Raw genomic sequence first — 25347 nt, 5'->3', positions numbered from 1 at the left:
TCAGCTTGGGGTTTCTCGATTATTTTTAAAGATGGACATGCCATCTGGCTCTGTCCATGCTCGGGGAAGGGGGTCTCAGGATAGAGGCCTTGATTGGCTGATTCAGCAATTCTACTCAGCCTCATCACTAAATGAACTCACCAGGTTTCACCTCCACAGTGGTCCGGTCTGTGTCACTCTCACCCTTTGCATCGGTCACTTTCAGGTGAAAAGTGTAGGTTCCCTCAACCAGGTTTGAAAGAAAAAGGATAGGGTGATGGTCAGAGTGATTTAACACCTCCTGTAGGGTTGAACAACATGGCTATGTTACAGAACAAAATGCCATTCCTTTCCTGGAGTCAGTTGCTGCTTTCACCATAACTAGGCCCTTCAGGGCTGAACTGTTTCAACCTCGGGCAGTTCCTGATACAGAACAGCATCGCAGCCTACAACTGCTAGGATCAGGGAAGGGAAACCCATTCTGTGCTATACTAGCTTACAGAATGACCCTAAGCAAGTCACTTCACCTCCCTGGATTTCAGAGAACAATCTGGGTTTGATATAAGGGGCCACTTGATTAAAGCATATACTGGAATGCGTGGCTCCTCCTCCTCCCCACTCCTGTGTAGCTCTCCAGCTCCTAGCACACTTACCCCTGCTGCTGGGCTCCCCTCATCTCGAGTCCAGAGGTAGCTGACTATTCCCTTGTCATCTGAGGACTTAGAGCCATCCAGCTCTGCTGTGCTCGTGGGTAGGGTAATCACCACATTCCCAGTTATCTTGGCTATAGGTGGTTTGTTTATTTCTAATCAAAAAGAAATCATTGACATAATGTGACATTCTGGAAAAGAAGAAATGTTTCTTCATGATGCTTATGGGGAAATTAAAACATCAAGAGTACCTTAACTGGAGAACCTTTTTAAGTGCCTGTCCCTGCCACCAACCAACAGTGTAGATGAAAGCTACCAGCGCTGCAGTCCTGAGGTTCCAGTCCTACCCAGAGAAATGTTCTTCTAACACTGTACAACAGAGGGGACGAGTGTGCTTTCCTCTCATATTCTCCCAGTAGCCTTCCCAAATGGAATCCATTTCTCTGCTTTGGAGGTATGTGATGATCAGAAATAACGGCCCAAACTGGCTTAAAACCTTGGAGTTTAGGTTTCACCTAGCTGATCTTGCAAATTCTCCTTCAAAATATCTTAAAATGTTATTCTCTGAATATCTTTTTGGACCCCTTCCTTGGAACTTCACAAGAGAAAACAAAGAGCTACCTCTCTTATTCGGAGCCCCACGTGAAGCTCTGTATATTCAGATGTCTGTGCAGTATTTACTCAGCTTGGTATCTTATGTCTGGAGGTCTGCATATCTGATGGTTTTTCCTGCTATCAACTTAGGGCCCTCTCCCACAGCTCTCACTGGTCACTGTGCCTGTAAAGAGCAAGGCCTCTGGCTGGCCTCAGCTCAAAGGCTCAGGGCAAGCATAGTCAGCTGTAGTGCGGCCGTCATTCTCAAGCCTGACAGCAGGTGTCACTGTAGCTAACAGGAGTCACGGCCCAGGTCTCAGCAATGCAGAGGGGCAAAATAAAAATGCAAAGAATAGAACCCTTAATTCTTTCCCTATTCAACTGAGAAATAAAGTAAGGAGGGAAGGAGGGAGGACTGAAAAGAAAGTAAGGGGATGAGAGGGAAGGGAAGATGTAAGCAGGAGGAGGGAGGGAAGTTAAAATTCACCTTACAGTCCAATTAAAGGCTGTTTTAGAAAAGAAAATAACAGTTGCCCTCACCCCAACCCTCTTACCCACCTCTTGCTATCTCTAATCAATTTCTGCAGGCAAACATGACAGGATAAATTCTTCAGCTATCTGACCCTAAGAGGCTGCTACACAAACTGGAGGCAGAGAGGTACCTTCTTTGACAATGACATTCACAGAGCTCTGGCTTTGCAGGTTCCTCTCATCTTTGACAGTCAAGGTGAACACATAGGTCCCCACTTGCAGCCCAGTCACAGTGGCAACACTGCTGTTAGCATTCTCGAGCTGCACCCCATCAGGTCCCCTGCAAAAAGAGAAACTAGAGGGTAGAGTTGTACCTGTCTGCTGCTGTCCTGTCCCTAACTTAGCAGGAGGAGACAATGACTCCCTCAGCAAAGACACGAACTACTGTTACCCAGACCTTGACAAGACATGTTTAAAAATATTTCAATTGGACAAAGTGTCATCTGGCCTCAAAATACAGGCTGCCTGCTGGTCAGAAAATTCAAATAGCTTTCAAACACCTCTAGCCTTATCCTTTATATGAGCTTCTAGAACACTTGAACGCTTTACCATTCTAGTTTGTAAAAGGAAGAAAGTTCTCTGAGCAAGTCTCTGATCAAAAGAATGATTTAAGAGTGATGTTTCTAAAAAGCATTTCTGGCCCAGTAGTTGGTTTGGCTCTTGCCAGCAAGGAAGCAAAATGCATTTCTTAATCACGTGCCCAAATCCTTCCTGATGAAAGGAAAGGAAATGGGGCAAGACTGCAGAGGAACTCTCAGGACAAAATCATCTTGTTTGTAGCAACTCTATAAGCAAAGTTCCCTCCAGCTCCTGGACAGGGGCCATCAAGCACCTAGGACACCCTACATCCCTTCTTCCCCCTTGTGGCCTCAGAGACTTGCCTGCAGCAGCCAAGGGAGCTCTGTGCCAACATTGAGGCTGCACACAGCCAGAGAGCCCTCTGCTCAAGGATCAAAATGCCCCAGAGCTTTTAACTACAGGAAAGCCAGAGAAATCTGCAGACATCCAGGATTTACTTTGTTTTGCCTTTTAAAGTTACAGCCTCTGATCCTGGTAGCTCCTCCTGAAGCACAGTCTCCTTCAAGAAGCTATGCTAAGCATTATCTCTGCTGTAAACACTAATAAAACTCAGCTAAAAGGTCTATCAGCCATATCTTCAATAAACAATTATAATTAAAAACACCCTGGGCTGGGTAAGATTATGTTCTACAAAAGATAAAAACAAGAGCTGAGGGAAATAATTTCTAGATTCCAACTCAGCAATCTCAAAAGCAAGTCATTTGTATAGTCAAATTAAAGTTCTTTTCCACCCATCTCCAATGCCTTTGTCAAACAAACAAACAAACAAACACAATACAAAAAAAAACCCAGGCTGTCCTATGGTTGCTACCTTTGGAAACAGAGAATACTTTTAACTCTTCTTAGAATTCTTTTGCTACTTGTGGGATCCTGCATATAATTTCAGTTGCATTAGTTATGGTTTAAAGGAGCTAAAAGAAACTATAGGAACTAAGAATGGTTCAGTTAGGTAATTTCTATGTAATTAGAATTATTTTGATTACCGCCTTTGGCCTCTGGCTAACTTAATTGGTAAATGGTGTCTTCAAGAAAACAATAACAGAGTAATGCTTTCATTTTATGGATGTATTTTCAATTTCTCTTAATAGCTGCTCTGCCCCATCCCCCGTGCCAGCCTTACCCAGTTAATTCTGAGCAACAGTATTTTTCTGCTCCATTACCCCTTCCATCCTGCCTCTCAAGTATAATTAAACTCTGCATTTCAGCAGATGGATTGTACCTGCAAAAGCACCAGGATCACACAGTACTACCTGGGGACTAGTTGATGGCAAGCATTCTTTTTTTCTTACAAAAATTATTTATAATATCATTTTCTTGGAGTTGAAGTTTGGAATTGCAAACATTTCTTCCTCAGTCACCCCACCGGATAAGCCAATAAGAGCAACTCAACTCATAATAGCAAACAAAACCTTGCTCTTCCAAGGTCTGGAGGCTTTGCAAAAATAAGGATTTTGTGTCAATACTCACTGTGTTTTTTCCCAGAGATATGAGATAATTTTCTGATCATCTGAGCTCTTGCTGCCATCCAGGGTTGTGCTATCCACAGGAAGGGTCAGCTCTTTATCTGGGCCTGCATCTGCCTGAGGAGGCTTATTGTTTTCTGGAAGACAAAGAGTTAGAGGTCAAAAGCAGCCAGTCCAGGTGGGAAAGGAGAGGAACCAATTGGGACACATGTTCTGGAAGCCATGGACTCTGCCTCTCAGGCCACAGAACTGTCAGATACTGTGGGAGATGTGGTTACCGTCAGGGAGCACACAATAAAGAATATAAGACTGAAACATATCAAGCAATTCTGACAGAAACATAGAACATAATGAAGTTATAATGCCATACTAAACTTGAACTCTAATGCTAAGGGAGTTCAAATGAAAGGATTTGAGTGACAAGACAGGGCTGTCCTGAGGAAGTCAGTTTTAAGCAGGCCCTTAAAGGACGTGGTATTGGGTTGGTGCAAAAGTAATTGCTATTGAAAGGAATGGCAAAAACCGCAATTACTTTTTAGGATTTGGGATGGCATAAACTCTATTTCCTAGGTCTCTTTGAAGGTACCAACAACAAGCCAAGGGAAGGGCACAAGCTGAGGCTGGGAAGTATCCTTCATCTCTAGCTATGAAGAAAGCACAAGGGGAAGGAACAATAGAAGTCACCAGAGGCTCTATGGATCGGTGCCTTCTGCTTCTACCCTCATACAGCTCAGAACCCAACACTCTTTTCCCCCAAGGTTAAATGGACCCACCAATAGAAGAGCCTGAACCACAAGGCTGGAGCTTACCAGGTTGCACAATAACAGTCACTTGAGCAGTGGCCTGCTGTCCTATTGTGTCAGTCACTGTGAGCTGGTAAGTGTAGTCTCCTTCTTGCATCGCAGAGAGCTGTAAGGTTGGTGTTCTAACACCCTACAAATACAAATACAGAAGTGGAAAAGTGGACTCCAGGAATCACAACATCACACAATAATTCCGACTCTGGTAAAAACGATTTAGTTTTCTAAACCTAAGACCTAAGATGGTACTGGGCTATTACGTACCAGTTCAGCACGTGAGTGAATATGGAGTCAGATATCATGAGGCACCTTGCTAAGGGTTTCCCCCTTCAAGGAAACAACCCTCTCTGACACAGCAGCAGTTTCAAATAAAGCCAGAACTCTCATAAGAGAGGGCAGTATTGGGAAATGTGCAGAGATTACCAAGGCCAGTCTCTATGACTCAAACCAGAAAGAATACCGTGAACAAACAATAAATGACCCAGTTTTAAAAACACTGTTTAAAAAGATCCTCTTCCTACTGAAGCTACACAGTGCTCCTAACAAAGCTGTCTCAGTGAAACATGGCAGCAGCTCAAGATGCTGTATAACACCATACTGTCTCCTTCAGGTCTGTACAGGTTCTGCAACAACCTAACATAACATTTAAACAAAAGTCAGGTAAAATGGAGGCTTTAAGGGAGGCCTTAAAACTGAGAAATATAGAATCTTGAGGGACATTATAAATAATTTTGGGCAAACTTCCAATGCAGGAACTTCCTGTAGAGCAGTAGGCAAAAACTAGTAGCCCATGGGCTGAATCCAGCTTGCAAACATTTTTTTTGGCCTGTGGTGTCTCTCATATTGGAAATTTTCACATAAAGGTCTCAATTTCTTTCTTCTCTTGAAAAGCTGGGCTATGAAGCAATGTTAGGACCATCCTTCCATGTGGCAACAACCAGCTGGACCTGAAGAGTAGATGACTCCTTTAGTCAGGGCTTAAGTTCAGCACAGCCACCATCCAGTTTTCTTTCTTTATGTTACCTGCCTGGTGACAGATCTAGTCTCTCTTCTTAAGCATCTCTAGAGAGAAGATACTCACCATCTAGCCAATCTACTCTAACTTGTTATAGAGCTCACTAAGATTTGCACCCTTGTAGCTTCTAAATAGTTTGACTCTCTGGAGTCATCCAGAACAACTAACATTTCTCAGCCTTTTCCTCTAATACTAAACATTTAAGATAATTTTTTTTTTTTTTTTTTTGAGATGGAGTCTTGCTCTGTCACCCAGGCTGGAGTGCAATGGCGTGATCTCGGCTCACTGCAACCTCCGCCTCCTAGGTTCAAGGGATTCTCCTGTCTCAGCCTCCCAAGTAGCTGGGATTACAGGCGCACGCCACTACGCCCGGCTAATTTTTTTATCTTTAGTAGAGACGGGGTTTCACAATGTTGGCCAGGCTGGTCTCGAACTCCTGACCTCATGATCTGCCCGCCTCAGCTTCCCAAAGTGCTGGGATTACAGGCGTGAGCCACCACACCCGGCCAAGATAAAGATTTTTGCTACCACATTAATCAAAGGCCCCTAAAGCTTTCTCAGTTTGTTTGGAGGTTTCTAAAAATGCAGTCCAGCAGCTCTACTTCTCTTGGGCAAGAAAAAATAGGAACCATTCCCTCCTACCTGCATCTCCACCACTTTCCCTTTGCTGCTTGGGCTGAGTGACCACTCATAGCTGGTGATGCCATGATCATCAGTGCTCTGGTTCCCAAAGAGGGTGATGGAGTTTTGGGGCAGGGTGATCACTTGGTTGGGGCCTGCGTTGGCCACAGGGGGGTAATCCACAGCTTTGTTCACTGTCAGGTTTGCAGTAGTAGAGTTGGTAGCTCCATCAGAGTCTACTACAGTCAAGCTATCAGGGCAGAGAGAGGAGTGTGATCAGGGACGGGTTTAAGGAAAGAGGAATAAACACTAGAAGACTGAAAATTAAGGCTAAGAAATACCAATGTGGCAAGGTTACCTATTCTTACCCACTTCTATTGGAGAAGCAGAAAGTACTACTAGAAGCTAACACTGACTGAAGTTTTATGATGTGCTAGGCACTGCTCCAAGTTCTTTATATCTCATTAAATCCTCACAACAACTCTATAAAGTATTATCCTCATTTTACTCCTCACATACATGAGGAGAAAGACAGAGAGGCCAGGTGCGTTGGCACACACCTGTAATCCCAGCACTTTGGGAGGCCAAGGTGTGCAGATCACCTGAGGTTGGAAGTTTGAGACCAGCCTGGCCAACATGGTGAAACCCCATCTCTACTAAAAATACAAAAATTAGCCAGGCATGGTGGTGCAGGCCTATAATCCAGCTACTTGGGAGGCTGAGGAAAGAGAATTTCTTGAACCCGGGAGGCGGACATTGCAGTGAGCTGTGATTGCACCACTGCACTCCAGCCTGGGCGACAGAGGGAAACTTCATTTAAAAAAAAAAAAAAAAAAGGAAAGAAGGAAGGAGAGATGGAGGGAAGGAGGGAGGGAGGGAAGGAGGGAAGGAAGGAAGGAAGGAAGGAAGGAAGGAAGGAAGGAAGGAAGGAAGCAAGCTTGCACAAGGTCATACAGCTTGAAAGCAGTGGAGTCAGGTTCTGATCCAGGCAATATGTCTCTAGCGCCATTTTGTCCTGCTGCTGCCTGCACGCATCTGTGTCCTGAGGTCTCTATAAGAATTGTCTGATATGGCCCTCATAACAACCATATAGAGTAGGCATCATTGATTCCACTTTTATAAGAGGCTTAGAGAGGCTAAGTAACCCACCCAAGGGCTATATAGTGAGCCAAGATGCAAGCATAGTTCTCTGATTCCAAAGCTCAGAAACCAAATCTTAAGAAGAGGTAATTCTTGGTCCCTATTCCCGATTCCCTACGCTATGTAGTGCAAGCTCTGTCTGCAGCAGGCTGTTTTCCCATCATCCTGTTCCAGCTGTTTACACATCACAACGATGGACATCCTAGGCAGACAGCCTGCGGGACGAACCAGGAGGGCTGGCTCCAGTAAGGCAGGAGCTTGAGATGAAAATGAATTCTCCTACGCAACAGTCCCACAATTTGTGCCAGTGAGACACAGGATTTGCAAAAAAAAAAAAAAAAAGAAAAAAATTAAAAAAAATGTTCATTTATAAGAGCAGGCTTTTACCTAAATGATGCCTTCCAGCTGAACAGCCTAAAGCTTCTCATGCCACCTCAAAATGTGAGCATAAGCAAGCAAGGAGGTTTGGGATCTTTCCATTTTGCTGACAGAAAGAGGAAAAGCATAGAAAAGACATGTAGTTTGTTTAAATCTCACCACCAGCCACAGACAGGGCCAGACGTCAGTGAGGTTTTATCCCGCAGTCTCACCTTTTACCTATGGTGTGAAGGGGATTTTTGGTATTACAGCCTTTAGGAAAAAAGCACAAAAACCTCAGACACACAAACATGTACCAATCAGCAGATATCTGAAAAAGAAAAATTTACAGAAGTTTTGCACTCTTTTCCTAGTTTCTCTGTTGTTTTCACAGGTTTGGGTTGTTTTTTTTTTTTTTTTTTTCTGAGACGGAGTCTCGCTCTGTCGCCCAGGCTGGAGTGCAGTGGTGCGATCTCGGCTCACTGCAAGCTCCGCCTACCGGGTTCACGCCATTCTCCTGCCTCAGCCTCCTGAGTAGCTGGGACTACAGCTACCTGCCACCATGCTCAGCTAATTTTTTTGTATTTTTAGTAGAGACGGGGTTTCACCGTGTTAGCCAGGCTGGTCTCGATCTCCTGACCTCATGATCCACCCGCCTCAGCCTCCCAAAGTGATGGGATTACAGGCGTGAGCCTCTGCGCCCAGCCTGTTTTTTGTTTTTAACATATGCCATTTGTCTCCTATGTCAGGACAAAAGCACCTTATAGACAGACGGCAAAATGGCAGCTGCCCATTTTCTCTTTCACCTCAAACAGTCCCTGGCTTGCCTGCAAAGATCCTGAAACCAAACAGCAGCTGACTATAGGGCTGAGGAAAAAGGCTACTGCCATGTAAAAGAGAGAGGAAAAGGTGAGTGAATTACAACCTTAATGCTAATCAAATCAAATCATATCATTTCATAGATTTTTTTTAAAATGAAGGTTAGGAAAAAAAAATCACTCTCATACCCCATCCACTAAAAAACCTGTAGGTTAACCTTGTGGTTAAAAGCTTAGACTCTAGAGTTAGACTGTGTGACCTTGGGCAAGTTACTTAAACTCTTTGTGCCAAAATTTCCTAATCTGTAAAATGAGGATAACCATAATACCTGTTATAAGAATTAAATGCAATACTGCCAGCAAAGAGCTCAGAATAGTATTTAGCACATAGTAAATGTTCAAGAAATATCAGCTATCATTGTTACTATGTTTTAAAAGGATCAACCTGGCCCAAGCTGAATTCTGTAAATAGAAAAATTCCTACATTAGAAATCTAAGGTGAAAACCAGCTCAAATGTCCATTTTAAGCGACGTAGAAGGCTCCAATCTTGTTGTACTGGCAGCTACTTTTCATTCACCTGAAGTGTTGAATCAATGGAAATCCTGCTAAGTCAGAAGTTGCATATTGATTTATATGGTAGGTATTGTGCTAGGATACTCATTTCTGTGTCTCTGGCACCATCTAAAATTTGGTTAATCTCAGATTCATGGGAAGACAGATAGACATGGATAAACTGTCACACTATGGTAAATGCCACATAGAGGCCCTGAGTGCAATAGGGAAAGAGGAGAGCCATATTCTCTCCTGTCTGGAGGGATCTCAGAGAACCTCATGGAAATTGAGGAGGTTCTTAAGGATGGGCAAAACTTGAACAGATTGAGAAGGGAATTAAAGGAAGTATGAACAAAATACATGGATCAAGTCAAGGAGTGAAGTAGAATGAACCCTGACTTCAGGATTAGAAAATCTGCATTTAGGGCCGGGCACGGTGGCTCACACCTGTAATCCCAGAACTTTGGGAGGCTGAGGCGGGTGGATCAAGACCATCCTGGCTAACATGGTCTCTACTAAAAATACAAAAAAATTAGCCGGGTGTGGTGGCGGGTGCCTGTAGTCCCAGCTACTCGGGAGGCTGAGGCAGGAGAATGGCATGAATCCGGGAGGCAGAGCTTGCAGTGAGCCGAAGTCGCGCCACTGCACCCCAGCCTGGGTGACAGAGCAAGACTCTGTCTCAAAAAAAAAAAAAAAAGAAAATGTGCATTTAAGTTCCAGCTGTGAGACTTCAGAGAAGCCTCATTTTTCTTAGCTGTCAAATGAAGATAGTATCATCTATATATCATGTTTGTATGATACTCATATATTAATACAAGTGCTTTTTAACATAGAAGGAATTACGCAAACATAAGGAGGATTACTCTAGAGTCAGCTTCAAAGCTTTAGTAATCACTCTAGAATATCAATACTAGCTCCCCAAAAGTACTTTCTTTGAATCAAATTCCCCAAAAGCCCCAGCAGAGAATGAAAACCACTAGTCAAACATAAAGATTATGAGGTACGTAAGCTGAGGAAGCATTTTCCAAAGGGAAGAAAAAAATGAGAGTAGGTCTTTCAGATTTTGCCTGAGAAAAGACAAAGGAAGATGGGCCTTTTCATTTAACAACAGAAATCCTAAAAAAAATTTTTGGAGACCTGCCAGATAAGGCTTGAGAAAGATTAACTGTGGCAGATCCTGATCTACTGTACAAGAACCTTTGCCCTAAAAAGTTACCATTGTTGTAATCACAATCACCATAGGGCTCAGAGAACCAATGGAACCAAAAGCTGTATTATCGACCAACTCCACAGTGAATTTGATATTTGTCAAAGTTACTCATCTAACAATGTAAAACCCACGAGAGGAAAAAAAATGGCCTATGGTAAACTTGAAGCTGAATCCTAATTTACCTGAAAGTGTAGTTCCCAGGGACGAGTTTACTTAGTTTTAATATGGCTGTATCTTCAGAAATCTTCTCTTCTCTCAGAGGCCCCTTAAGTTCTTCCCAATGGTACTGAACGATTTTATCATCATCAGTGCTTTCTTGACCATAAAGAAACATCAGTTACAACATGAGAACGCTTGGTCTTAGCACTTATCCAGTTTACACAAACCAGGACAACTACCCAGAGATTTGAAGCTAGGAAAACTTCACGAAATTACAGACTATCTCTCCAGAATGTTTCTTCCCTAGGAATACTGGGTCATTCTGCCTCTCTATGTATATTCTACTGTGTAGTTTTCCAAGAACTCCAACACAGGCAACCTCTGGTTAAAATACTACTGTATGAAGAAAGGAAAAGCAATAATTCTTAAACACATGAAAAAATACCCAACCTCACTTAAAAGAAATGCAAATTAATTTACACTTGAGATAGCATTTTTTTAACCTATAAAATTGGTAAAGACCAAAATTTCATAACACATTATATTGGTAAAGGTGTGGAGAAAGAGGACCTCTCATTAGTCATGGTATAAGCATAAACTGACACAACCTCTATAATGAGTACTTTGGCAATATTTATCTCTGCCCCTGCGATTCTTCTATGAATTTATCCTAAAAATATACTTGTACATGTGTTAAACATCATGTTTACAAGATTATTCATGGTAACGTTGTTTGTAATAGCAAAAGAATGAAAGTAATCTAAATGGTCATCAATAGAGATTGACTGAAAACAAGTAAGAACTCGTACAATGAAATTATACATCTATATGATGGAATGCTACTTAATCATTTTTTTAAAAAAAGAATAAGCATCTTATGTGTTGATTAAGAAAAATTCTCTAGGCCAGGCATGGTGGCTCATGCCTGTAATCCCAGCACTTTGGGAGGCTGAGGCGGGCGGATCCCCTGAGGTCAGGAGTTTGAGACCAGCCTGACCAACATGGACAAACCCCGTCTCTATTAAAAATACAAAATTAGCCAGGCTTGATGGTGCGTGCCTGTAATCCCAGTTACTCAGGTGGCTGAGGCAGGAGAATTGCTTGAACCCAGGAGGTGGAGGTTGCAGTGAGCCAAGATTGTGCCATTGCACTCCAGCCTGGGCAAGAAGAGCGAAACTCTGTCTCAAAAAAAAAAGAAAAATTCTCCAACATACAAAAACAAGCATCACACATAACAGCACATATAATGTGCTTTCATTTGTGTAAACACAAGACAGAAGGACTATATATATATTTTCTTATATATGTATAAAATATCTCTAAAAGGATTCATAAAATAATAACACCATTGGCTGTCTGGAGGAAAACCAGACACGTAGGACACACGGATAGTATGATTCTTTTCACTGTATACATGTGCATATTTATTTAACTTTCACCTATTCAAAACTGTAAAATAAAACAGTACAACGTGAGCCCTTTCTACCACTCTCTATCACAAGGGCTTCTTCCTGTTCCCTCTCTTCCCTCCTGGCCTACTATCATCCTCCTAGCCTCCTCTTCTTGCCAGCACCATCAACATCAAACGCTTAACCTTGTTAGAGGGTCCTCTGCTAAAGCTGTGACTGCCTCTCCCAAAAACCATCACTGGTGCCAAGACAGTCAGGGTAAAGGACTTTAACCGGTCTCAAAAAATCAAAACAAAACAAAACAAAACCAAAAAACAAGCAAATACTGGTGAGAGGATAGGTCTGAAACCTCTTGCACCATACAGCCACAATTAAGGGCAAAGACCCAAAATCCTCTCATGTCACTCACTGGATGACACTACTCTGAAGAGTAAAACGTTAAGAAGCCCAGACCAGGGTGTGGAGTGCATTCTGTGAGTGTCTCCAGGAGGCGGCTGATGAGAATCTCGTTAGGCAAGTGATGGCTGGGTAAAAGCTCCTCAGTCAGGCCTCCCAGTTACTTACCTTGCCATGATTGGAAGGAACTTTGGTTCCATGAATGAAAAAGGCAACTCCAACTAAGCAAATCTGAAAACCAGTGAGTTTCAACTAAAATCATGCTAATTACATGCATAGTTTCAGTTTCTTACCATCTCAAAGTGGAAATATTACTTCAAATAGGCTACCTGGGGATTTTAAAGAAGGCCTGTCTGGTGTGTTGCTTTTCAGTCAGTTGCTTCAGATGGTTGGCCTTCCCCTAACATGGTCAAGATGACTGGCCTAAACAGAACGCAGACACAGCTGGCCCCAAATCTTCTACTAGAGTTTTCTATCAGAGTACACGGTGAATGTTCTTCTAAAACATCATACTTAGACAAGTACTCACGACTGCCATCAATGACTGTAGAAGTGGTTGGCAAAGAGATCTCCTGGAACTGAGGTGACACGATAGCAATGGGGGGCCGATTCTTACGGGGCTCTGCAAGAAAGTGACCCAAAAGAAACTGGGAAAGAGGCTTCAGAAATTACAGGAGCAGGCTGTATCTGAGAGGATTATAAATCAATTTCCATTACATCAGTGGTCCCTAACCTTTTTGGCACCAGGGACCAGTTTTGTGGAAGACAATTTTTCCATGAACGGGGGGTGGGGGTTGGGGGCTGGGGTGCAGTGCATGGTTTTGGGATGAAACTTCCACCTCAGACCATCAGGGATTAGAGCCTCAAAAGGAGTGTACAACCTAGATCCCTTGCGTGTGCAGTTCACAATAAGGTTCATCCTCCTGTGAGAATCTAATGCCATCACTGATCTGACAGGAGGCAGAGCTCAGGCAGTAGTGCTCACTCACCCGCCATTTACCTCCTGCTGTGCAGCCCAGTTCCTAACAGGCCACGGACAGATAGCAGTCCATGGCCTTGGGGCTGGGGACCCCTGCATTACATAATTAATGATTGAAGCATCACCACACAGGAGAGTCACAAGACCAGACTGCCATTCTAACATAAGACACTTCGGAGTATAAAAGCCTCTTACAAATCTGACCATTCCTAAGACCATGCCCTGTGTATTCTTTCAATGCTCATGTGCTATCTAGTTGATGAAAAGTACTGCAGCAGCAAGTGACTCCTTTCAGCCAAGCCTGACTAGAAGCAGACAACAAACAAGCTGTGGGCAATAAAGGCCTTGGCAATCAAACCGTCCCTTGGCACAGACTGTGCTGAAAAGCTGATGGGTGGTTTCTCAACCATCCTAGAGCTCACTGTATGTGAACTAACTATGGGTTAAGTGATGGGAAGGTCACAAACCACTCTGGTCCACCCAAATGACTGTGCTACAAATCCATGGCATTTTCTTTGCAAAATGATCAAATGGTCTTGATGCTGATCACATTTTTAAGAAGGTGAAAGGATTATCTTGGCTACAAAGTACAAGGAATGAAAAGAAAATCTATTACCAAGAAAGAAAAGAGCATTGAGAATTTATGCTGTATATGTACCACTGTTGATATGGTCTGGCTGTGTCTCCACTCAAATCTCATCTTGAATTGTAACTCCCACAATTCCCACCTCATGGGAGGAACCTGGTGGCAGGTGATTAAATTATGGGGGCGGGTCTTTCCTGTGCTGTTCTCACGATAGTGAATGAGTCTCACAAGATCTGATGGTGTTAAAAACAGGAGTTACTCTGCACAAGCTCTCTTTTTGCCTGCTGCCATCCATGTAAGACATGACTTGCTTCTCCTTGCCTTCTGCCATGGTTGTGAGGCCTCCCCAGCCACGTGCGACTCTAAGTCCATTAAAACTCATTCTTTTGTAAATTGCCCAGTCTCGGGCATGTCTTTATCAGCAGTGTGAAAACGTACTAACACAGTAAATTGGTACCAGTAGAGTAGGGTGCTGCTGAAAAGATATCCAAAAATGTGGAAGCAACTTTGCAACTGGGTAACAGGCAGAGGTTCAAGCAGTTTGGAGGGCTCAGAAGAAGACAGGAAAATGTGGGAAAGTTTGGAACTTCCTAGAGACTTGTTGAATGGCTTTGCCCAAAATGCTAATAGCAATATGGACAATAAAGTTCAGGTTGAAGTGGTCTCAGATGGAAATGAGGAAATTGTTGGGAACTGGAGCAAAGGTGACTCTTGCTATGTTTTCACAAAGAGACTGGCAGCATTTTGCCCCGGCCCTAGAGATCTGCAGAACTTTGAACTTGAGAGATGATTTAGGGAATCTGGCAGAAGAAATTTCTAAAGAGCAAAGCATTCAAGAGGTGACTTGGGTGCTGTTAAAGGCATTCAGTTTTATAAGGGAAGTAGAACATAAAAGTTCAGAAAATTTGCAGCCTGACAATGCAATAGAAAACAAAATCCCATTTTCTAAGGAGAAATTCAAGCTGGCTTCACAAATTTGCATTAGTAATGAGGAGCTGAAAGTTAATCCCCAAGAAAATGGGGAAAATGTCTCTAGGGCATGTGAGAGGGCTTCATAGCAGCCCTCACAGGGGCTGGAGGCCTGGAGGCCTAGGAGGGAAAAATGGTTTCGTGGGCCAGGCCCAGGTTCTCAGTGCTGTGTGCAGCCTAGGGACTTGGTGCCCTGCATCCCAGCTGCTCCAGCCATGGCTGAAAAGGGCCAATGTAGAGCTCAGGCTGTGGCTTCAGAGGGTGCAAGCCTCAAGTCTTGGCAGTTTCCATGTGGTGTTGAGCCTGCAAGTACACAGAAGTCAAAAATTGAGGTTTGGGAACTTCCACCTAGATTTCAGAGTATGTATGGAAACACCTGGATGTCCAGGCAGATGTCTGCTGCAGAGGCGGGGCTCTCATGGAGAACCTCTGCTAGGGCAGTGCAGAAGGGAAATATGGGGTTGGAGGCCCACACAGTCCCTACTGGGGAACTGTCTAGTGGAGTTGTGAGAAAAGGGCCACTGTCCTCCAGACCCTGGAATGGTAAATCCACTGACAGCTTGCACTATGCACCTGGAAAAGCCGCAGACACTCAACGCCAGGCTGTGAAAGTAGCTGAGAGGGAGGCTGTACCCTGCAAAGCCACAGGAGTAGAGCTGCCCAAGACCATAGCAATGCACCTCTTGCATCAGCATGACCTGGATGTGAGACATGGAGTCAAAGGAGATCATTTTGGAGTTTTAAGACTTGACTGCCCTGCTGGATTCTGCACTTGCATGGGGCCTGTAACCCCTCTGATTTGGCCAAATTCTCCCATTTGGAACGGCTATATTTATCCAAGCCTGTACCCCCATTGTACCTAGGAAGTAACTAACTTGCTTTTATTTCACAGGCTCATAGGCAGAATCGACTTGCCTTGTCTCAGATGAGACATTGGACTGTAGACTTTTCAGTCAATGCTGAAACGAGTTAAGACTTTGGGGGACTGTTGGGAAGGCATGACTGGTTTTGAAATGTGAGGACATGAGATTTGGGAGGGGCCAGGGGTGGAATGATATGGTTTGGCTGTGTCCCCACCCAAATCTCATCTTGAATTGTAACTCCCACAATTCCCACGTGTCGTGGGAGGAACCCAGTGGGAGGAACCTGGTGGGAGGTAATTGAATTATGGGGGCAGGTCTTTCCTATGCTGTTCTTGTGATAGTGAATGAGTCTCATGAGATTTGATGGTTTTAAAAATGGGAGTTTCCTTGCACAAACTCTTTTTGCTTGTTGTCATCTACATAAGATGTGACTTGCTCCTCCTTGTCTTCCACCATGATTGTGAGGCCTCCCCAGCCACGTGGAACTGTAAGTCCATTAAACCTCTTTCTTTTGTAAATTGCTCAGTCTTAGGTATGTCTTTATCAGCACCATGAAAATGTACTAATACAACTGCCCATCTTCTCTTAAATTTCTCTGAAAATGCAAAATAAGATTCCTTCCTACTGCACTGTGATCTACCTACAGTGGTTCATTTTAAAAGAATGACATGATTTTGTTACCAAGGTGAAAGAGACTGGTAGTGTTTAAATGAGGAACTCTGTGTACAAAGGCCCACATCTCTGGAAAGAGATCAGAAAGAGCTGGTCACTTGGCTGGTTCTCCTTCTGCATGCTTCTCCTAGGCTCTTGGCTTCCCTGTGTCTGTTAATTACAACTCATGGTCCCTCTCAGCATGGCCCACTTGAAGAAGTAGGTCTCGGTAGATAAGTTATTGCTTAGGCCATACTGCACTGTGGGCCATGTGTCCAGCTCAGCATTCCAACTAGAGCACTGTTGGAACAAAGTCTGTATTTTGCTATTGTAACTATTCACCACATTGAACTAGGAATTGCTGAATAAATACATTACAAAAAAAATGAGAATCAAAAACCCCAAATCAAATCTCTATCTCCTCAGGAGTCCTGCAGAGGAAGGAAGGGAGACACAGCCAGGGCTGAAAACATACCTGGCTTGACTGTCACGTTCACATAGCCTTCCCCATGGGCATTTTGACCCTCTACAATCACTTTGAATTCATACAGGCCTGGAGTGAGCTGCAGAAGTGAGAGAAGATCTCTTAGACAATCATAAAGAGCAGGAATTACATTTAAAGTAAGATATATCTGAACTTTCCCAAGCTGAATCTTTCACTCTTTCCTTCCCCTATTTCCAAAATGGAAAAGGTAAAGTAGCCTGTAATCCTAGCAATTTGGGAGGAGGCGGGTGGATCACTTGAGTTCCTGAGTTCAAGACCGGCCTGGGCAATATGCCAAAACCCCATCTCTACCAAAAATACAAAAATTAGCCAGGTGTGGTGGCACACACCTGTAGTCCCAGCTACTTAGTAGGCTGAGGTGAAAGGAGGGCTTGAGCCCGGGAGGTGGAGGTTACAGTGAGCCGAGATCATGTCACTGCACTCCAGCAAGAAAAAGTAAACTAGCTGAAGAGATAAACAACGAACTGAAAAAAAAAAAAACCCTTTTAATGTGAATCTTATGACTAGCTGACTCTAGAACAACAGAAGGGATTTCAAATATCTCTGTACTCCCATTTTCTTTTCAGAAGAACACTAAGGGCCCCAATATCCCACTCCACAGAGTTACGAAATTAAAATAATCATCACTTCAAAGAAAAACATTTTGTAAAGATACTAAATAGTTCCCAAATATCTGAATATTTTTCCCTCCTGATTTTTACTAATTTATAAACTTAATATAAAAGAAAAAACAAAAAAGTACCCAGCATATCACTATCATAACACATCAACTCATCAAATTTCTCCATTTCCTTCTAACTCTTGACCACATATTAAAATAATAGTTGTGTACAGCTCATTCGTTTAACAAACATTTACTGAAACCAAATCATGTACCAGTCATTGTCCTAGGCTTGTAGTTTGGATACGAATAAGGTAAGATCTCTGTCTTCAAGGAGCTCATATTTCAGTGGTATTCAAAGTTCTAGCTAAAATCAAGGTATCAAACTTTCTATTGTTCTTTCTTCCATTCATTTAGCATGAACACCTTTCCTACTATAATACAATCATACAATCTTTTTTTTTTTTTTTGAGACAGAATCTCACCCTGTCACCCAGGCTGGAGAGCAGTGATGCAATGTTGACTCACTGCAACTGCTGCCTCCTGGGTTCAAGTGATTCTCATGCCTTAGCCTCCCAAGTAGCTGGGACTACAGGCCTGCACCACCATTCCCAGCTAATTTTTTATTTTTAGTAGAGACATGGGTTTTGCCATGTTGGCCAGGCTGGTCTTGAACTCCTGACCTCAGGTGATCCACCCACCTCGGCCTCCCAAAGTGCTGGGATTACAGGCTTGAGCCACCGCACCCAGCCACAATCTTTTTAATATTTATTTTAACGACCACAAAGCAGTATATGACCAAATGTGTCAAATTTCGCATAAGCATTTCTAATTGTTGGATACTTGGGTTGTTTCCAAATTTTTACTATTATGACTAATGCTGTAATGAACATCTTCCAGGCAAATGTTTTTTTTTTTCTTTCTTTCTTTCTTTTGAAGTATTTTCTTTGGGTAAATACTAATTGAACCACAAGTAGTATCTTTGGCTATTTCCTCTTTATAACATTCTTCTTCTTGGCTTTTACTTCTGTGCTCACACTTCATTTCCTTCAGTTTCCTCTACCCTCCATCCCTTAAATGATGGGTGTTCCCAGGATTCCAACCTCAGCCTGCTTATTTCTTCACTCTGCACACTCTCCCTGGTTGATTTTATCTATTGCTGTGGCTTCAAAAATCATCTATTTGAGGTTGATGTGCAAATATATCTCTCCAGCCCAGACTTGTCTTTTAACCTCCAGTCCCTTTCCCCCAGCTACTAACTGGACAACTCAATTCAAATGTCTCACAGGTACCTCAAACTCACTCTGTCCAAAAATGAATTAATCATCTGCAAACTTCTCCTTAAAACTTGCTTCTCCTTCTGTGCTCCTCATTTCAATGAACATCCACCCAGGTACCTAAGCCAAAAAGCTAGAATTATCCTGGACTTCTCTTCCCCAACATCCCCAACCAGTTCATCAATCATCAAATTTTATCAAGTCAAACTCCATATTATTTTTCCAATCTACTCACTTGTCTCCATCCACACTGCCATCACCTTAGTTCTTAACCACTTGTCATAGCACAATTATTAAAGGCATGGCCTTTAGAGATGGAAAGCTCCAGTTTAGACCTACCATTTAATACCTTTGTGAACTCTGGCCAAATCACTTCATTTCTCCAGTTTTTAGTTTTGTCATTTGTAAAAAAGATAGTAATACCTACATCCTGGGATTGTTACGAAGATTAAAAGAAATAAGTGTACAAAATAATCGGCACTGGGTATGGCATATGGTATGAATTCAATAGGTGGTTTTTATTTTTATTTTTTGAGACACAGTCTCACTTTGTTGCTCAGGCTGGAGTGCAGTAGCATGATCATGGCTCACTGCAACCTCTACCTCCTGGGCTCAAGCGATCCTCCCACCTCACCCTCCTGAGTAGCTGGGACCACAGGCACATGCCACCACGCCCAACTAATTTTTGTATTTTTTGTGGAGTTAGAGTTTCACCATGTTGTCTAGGCTGGTGGGTTTTCAATTTTACTTATTTAGTTCTTTCACTCAGGCTACTACCATTTTACACCTAAATTTTTCAACAGATTCCTCACTGACCTCTATAGTTTGAGTCTTATCTCCTCCAATCTGTAGTCAGGTGATTTTTCTAATCTGAAGATCTAAACATGTGTTTCTCTTGCTTAAAGCCTTTCAAGGGCTCCATATTCCTTCTGGATAAGATTCAAAGTCCTTAATCCGGCATATAAGGCTTTTGCTCCATCTGGCCCCTGCATCTTTCCAACTTAGAACCACATATAAATTCCCCTTTCCCCACATTTTCGCTCCCATTTTTGGCCCAGTGGACATGTTGCTTCTTCTGCTTGAGGTATTATCCCTTCACCCTTTACCTAGTAAGTCAGTCACTCTAAGAAATCCACTCTACCTTTCCAAGGCTTCATTGACCCTCTGCACTGACCTAGTGTGCCACCTGTTATAATTACCTGCTTCCTATCGGTATCACCTACTAGACTCTATTGTTCTTGAACATTAAAATTGTAACTAATTCTCTGGTAAATCCCCAATGCCTGCCACATAACCAGTGTACAATGAATAGATGTAGAATGAATGACTAAATGAGACTGCTGGGCCAAAGAATACAAACTTTTTTCTTAGAGAAAAGATCTCACTTTGTCACCTGGGCTTTAGGGCAGTAGTATGATCATAGCTCACTGCAGCCTTAAACTCCTGGGTTTAAGTGATCCTCCCACCTCCGCCTCCTGACCAGCTGGGACTACAGGTATGAACCACCACACCCAGCTAATTTTTTATTTTTTGTAGAGACAGGGTCTTGCCATGTTTCCCAGTCTCTTCTCAAACTCGTGGCCTCAAGCAGTTGTCCCACCCCACCTCAGCCTCCCAAAGTGCTTGGATTACAGGTGGGAGCCACTGCGCCCAGCCAAATACAAACATTTTAGAGCTGTCAATAACTGTACTTAGGCTGGGCATGGTGGCTCACACCTGTAATCCCAGCACTTTGGAAGGCTGAGATGGGAGGACTGCTTGAGGCCAGGTGTTCAAGACCAGCCTGGGCAATATGATGAGACTCTATCTCTATAAAAAATACAAAAATTAGCTAGGTATAATGGCATGACCCTGCAGTCTCAGCTACTCAGGAGGCTGAGGTAGGAGGATTGCTTGAGCCTGGGAAGTCAAGACTGCAGTGAGCCGTGATCACACCACTGCACTTCGGCCTAGGTGACAGAGCAAGACCCTGTCTCAAAAAAAAGAAAAAACCTATACTGAATCCCACAAAGGCTGAGTCAATGTATGCAGTCATGTGGCCACAAATAACCTAGCTTATCCCAAATTCTAAAATCCTTAAGTTAGCCTTAAAAGCCGTTTAGTGTATATTTTCAGCCACCACTACCATGCTGGTACAGTCTTCTTACCATAAATGAAATTTTGAGAATCATACACTAACAAATACTGGATGTCAGCCAGTCAGATTTTTGGAGGATTCATTTCTAAAAGACTGTTTACAACTTAAGTGTAGACAGAAAATTATATGATATTCATTTTAGAAAACAGTCAACTCCTCTACCTTTGCCCTGCAAGTGAAAGGAGGCAAATTCACCTTCGATAGTTTGAGGATCTGGGAATGTTTCCCTTCCATTTCTCCACTGTAGTCTCTAGGATGAGTAATCAGCTGCCAGTCGTAGGTGTAGGTTTCTCCTATAGAAGGGCAGTTACAAAAATCATGAAAACACACACCTACACACAAAGAGGACAGCCACATAGCCTGCCAATAACAAATCTCTTCTGATCTTGACAAGGCTTTAGTTTTTAAGATTTCACCCCAAAGCCTGTAGGGAAACCAAACCACCTGCTGAAAGAAAGAGCGAATTCTGCTGACTCAGCTACAGTTAGGGCTTCTTCCAACTCTCTCCCAACAATGCTTATTCCTGCCCTATACCGACCCTCTCAGGGCCAATCCTCCCTAAAAAATACCAGGTTGCTCATGGTGTGGCATACCACTGAAAATACATGTCCGACCAACCATTATAGATGAACTCATTGGGAACAAAGGCCATTTCCTTGCAAAACTTCTTTTGCAACAAAGAACAGCAATGACTTCTAAATAACATGGTTCAAAAATAGCTTTTTACAGAGTGCTAACAATGCTCGTCTCACTGAGGTCATCACACCCTGGTGAGTTAAAAGAGCTACTTCATTCCTGCTGAGCTAAATAACACACTGCAGAAGATGGTAGGAGATGGCCCATTTAAAACAGGCCCAGTGAAATTAATTAAAATCAAATGAAGCATTAAATGGTACCCACTTGCAGGTCAGACTATATCACTAGGTAAGGCAAGGGTAGGATGCTATCTAAATGGCATCCCTCCCCAGAAAAAGTAGTCTTAAATTTTTTTGGATCAAAATGCATTTCTGGTTAGGGAAGGGAGGACTTTGGTAGGAAGGTTTAGTTTAAGTTACTAACCAAAAGTAAAAAAGAAAAAGGGGGAAAAAAAAAACCTGAAACGCTTAGCAGAGAGTGGTCATCTTTTTCTTATTTCATGAGTTCAAATGTTAAAATCAGTACACAGAACCTAATTCCAAGATATCCTTCATCTGAAGACCAATTTTATTTTATAATCCTGGGAGACAAGGTCTTCTTCCTTCCTTCCTTCCTCCTCCAAAACAAGAATTTTTTTGGCCAGTTGTCAGCGCCAACAGCTCTCACAAACGTATTTAGTATGTAGTAGTTATGTTACGAGAGGAGACGGAAAGAAGCAGCACAAGCAGGACTTGTACTCAGAGACATTTCTTCCAACTGTAGCTGGAAATTCTTTTCCATGTAGAAAACAGTTTGGGAACAGATAATTTTATAATAGCTAAGGCTAGCAACATAAATTTCAAAACAGGACAATATTCCTAGGACAGAAAAGCTCAGGGGATGAATTATGCCTCGCAGGCAGAAATATGTTCAAAGGTAGGAACAACTGAGTGTAACTCTGTTAGAAAGAGTGCTGGTTGCAGTGACTGAGGACAGTCGTTCGTTTGTTCTATTGACTGACTGATTGATTGAGATGAAGTCTTGCTGTTGCCCAGGCTGGAGTGCAGTGGTGCAATCTCAGCTCACTGCAACCTCTGCCTCCCAGGTTCAAGTGATCCTCCTGCCTCAGCCTCCCAAGTGGCTAGGATTACAGGCACGTACCACCACGTCTGGCTAATTTTTGTATTTTTAGTATAAACAGAGTTTCACCATGTTGGCCAAGCTGGTCTCAAACTTCTGACCTCAAGTCAGGATCTGCCTGCCTCAGCCTCCCAAAGTGCTAGGATTACAGGCATGAGCCACCACGCCCAGCTGGACAGTGGTTTTGAAAATGGACCTGGAGGGATCCTAATGGGCTGCCACAGGGCAGGAGAAGGATAAAGAGCATGCAGAATTGGTCCTGCCTCATCACCCCCAACCTTTGGAAGTTTGAAACCATCCATCTCACATATCTAATAAAGGTGGAAGAACCTGGAGAGAGGACAGGAGAAAATAATCTATTTACCTTTTTTTTTTTTTTTTAATGAGATGGAGTCTCTCTCTGCCACCCAGGTTGGAGTGCAGTGGCGTAATCTCGGCTCACTGCAACCTCCGCCTCCTGGGTTCAAGCAATTCTCAAGCCTCAACCTCCCCAGTGGCTGGGATTACAGGCGCCCACCATCACGCCTGGCTTATTTTTAGTAGAGATGGGGTTTCACCATGTTGGCCAGGCTGGTCTTGAACTCCTGACCTCAGGTGATCTGCCCGCCTCAGCCTCCCAAAGTGCTGCGATTACAGGCATGAGCCACTGCGCTCAGCCTTTTTTTTTTTTTTCTTTTTTTTTGAGACAGAGTCTTGCTCTGTCACCCAGGCTGGAGTGCAATGGCACAATCTTGGCTCACTGCAACCTCCGCCTCCTGGGTTCAAGCAATTCTCCTGTCTCAGCCTCTCAAGTGGCTGGGATTACAGGCGCCCACCACCACACCCAGCTAATTTTTTTGTATTTTTGGTAGAGATGGGGTTTCGCCACGTTGGCCAGGCTGGTCTTGAACTCCTGACCTAAGGTGATTCACCCACCTCAGCCTCCCAAAGTACCAGGATTACAAGTGTGAGCCACCGTGCCTGGCCAAAGAATCTATTTCTAAACTAACGTGTTTTGAAACACTGATCTACAAAATGATAGTAACCCACAGAAAGGTACATGCAAATATGGGTTAGGAAAGAAAATACAGTAGAGCCAAACATGTCTTTCACAAAAGAATGGTAGTAATCAACAGCTCAAGGCAGTCCCTCACCTCCAACTTCAAAAGCCACTAAACCCAATCACCTTAACTTGTCACCAGAGGAAGAAAGGAAAAAGCTTCTCTAGAGGAATGTGAAATGAATTGATAAGGAAACCTCAATTTGAGAGCAGAAATATAGAACAGACAGGGCATTTTGCTTCTGGAAAAGTACTTTTTGCATTAATATGCTATTTGGTATTAGGCCTAGAAATTAAGAATACTGTATTGGAGATGTGTGTACCTAAAATGGAAGGACCCCATCCTAAATAGGGAAGGACATTCTACTTGACTAACCTTTTAATGAGAATAACATAAACCCAACACACTCAATTTCCATCAAAGTATGTACCACTCAAGTCATAAATAGTGTTAAGAGAACCCATATGTGTTTGTAAGTCAAACTTTGGTATATTAACACATACTTCAAAGGTGAAAGTAATGTTCATATTACAAAAGTTTTCTTAAATAATGAATTAATCATCCATACTTTATATATTTTATAAACTTGAATTTTGTATATCACATTAGGCTTAGCTTTTTTTTCCCCCAGGGACAGGGTTCTCACTATGGGAAACGATGGTCCTTACAACGGTCCTGTGAGGATAGGATATAACCCGGGTATGCACAAATATTTATGGAATATGAGAGGTACTATATAATGAAGGGTTTGAGATCACAGGCTTTGATGTCACGCTTGGGTTCAAATCTCAGCTGAGCCACTCATTATCTGTGTGAATCTAAGTAAATGACTTCTCTTAATTTCCATTTCTTTCTCAATAAAATGGGGATAATAATTCCTACCTCATAAGATTACTTTAAGGGCAAAATGAGATAGTAGATAAGTTACCAGTTTAGTGCCTAGCATATAGCTGATGCTTATTAATACAGAACATATTTATTAGGTTGTATTTATATCCATTTTAAGAGAAAGAAACTGAGACTCAGATTAATCTGTTTATTTTGGCCAAACAACCAGTAAATAGCAGATGTAGAACTTAGAAAGAAGTTATTCAAGATGACTGCTAATATAAATTTGTAACTTAAAAAATATATATTTTTTCCTGACAGGAAGTCAGAGGAGGGAAAAAGATAAGGGCCAGGAGTGGTAGTGTATGCCAGTAGTTCCAGCTACTAGGAAGACTAAGGTGGGAGGATCTCCTGAGCCCAGGAGTTTGAGACCAGCCTGGACAACACAGCAAGACTCCATCTCTTTTAAAAACAAAAAACAGTTATCCAAATGTAAGGGGATGTTTACCTTTAGGTGGTTCTTGGAGAACATATGCATTTAATTGAACTTCATTCTTAGGCAGGGTTATCTGGACACTCTCTCCAGCAGATACCACCAGTTCCTTTATAACTGGAAACAAAGTAAATATACCAGAGATAAGAAATAGATCCAGACTGTCTTATTTCTCTCCTTCTTTTGTGATCAAACTCCTTTCATGATCAATATTCAGCTACTGCCATCAATTACTAACTTTTTTCTACTCTCTAATTGCTTGAAATTTGATTCTGTCCCCACTTTTCCATTGAAAAGGATCTTTCAAAACTACTTCTTAGTAAATCTAATAGCTGTACCCTAATACCCTCATTCTTCATCTCACATCTCAGTGGCTTCTACTACTGCTA

At 42.7% G+C, this 25347-nt stretch overlaps 1 protein-coding gene across 18 annotated transcripts in view; it reads right to left on the bottom strand.

Annotated features, from left to right (window-relative positions):
• The window catches only part of KIAA0319L (KIAA0319 like), a 123406-nt gene that overhangs the window by 15922 nt on the left and 82137 nt on the right, over positions 1-25347 (bottom strand). For 15 of the 18 annotated variants that reach the window (XR_010147206.1, XR_010147203.1, XR_010147194.1 and 12 more), the window contains 11 exons: positions 24974-25075; positions 21038-21135; positions 16798-16885; positions 12804-12896; positions 10493-10625; positions 6254-6482; positions 4606-4729; positions 3801-3933; positions 1886-2034; positions 633-784; positions 142-280 (listed from right to left, as the gene is read on the bottom strand). Coding sequence is in view for 15 of the 18 variants with exons in the window: in XM_024357827.3 (XP_024213595.1) it covers positions 142-280; positions 633-784; positions 1886-2034; positions 3801-3933; positions 4606-4729; positions 6254-6482; positions 10493-10625; positions 12804-12896; positions 16798-16885; positions 21038-21135; positions 24974-25075 (1440 nt within the window). In the remaining 3 variants the exon portion in view is untranslated. The remainder of the gene's footprint in view (positions 1-141; positions 281-632; positions 785-1885; positions 2035-3800; positions 3934-4605; positions 4730-6253; positions 6483-10492; positions 10626-12803; positions 12897-16797; positions 16886-21037; positions 21136-24973; positions 25076-25347) is intronic. The other 3 variants (XM_063782920.1, XM_063782918.1, XM_054665661.1) reach the window with 1 other exon arrangement.

This window comes from Pan troglodytes, chromosome 1, assembly GCF_028858775.2.
Source record: "Pan troglodytes isolate AG18354 chromosome 1, NHGRI_mPanTro3-v2.0_pri, whole genome shotgun sequence".
NCBI classification, from domain to species: Eukaryota; Metazoa; Chordata; class Mammalia; order Primates; family Hominidae; genus Pan; species Pan troglodytes.
The sequence above is the reverse complement of the archived record's forward strand: the minus strand, read 5'-3'. Positions and strand labels throughout refer to the sequence as shown.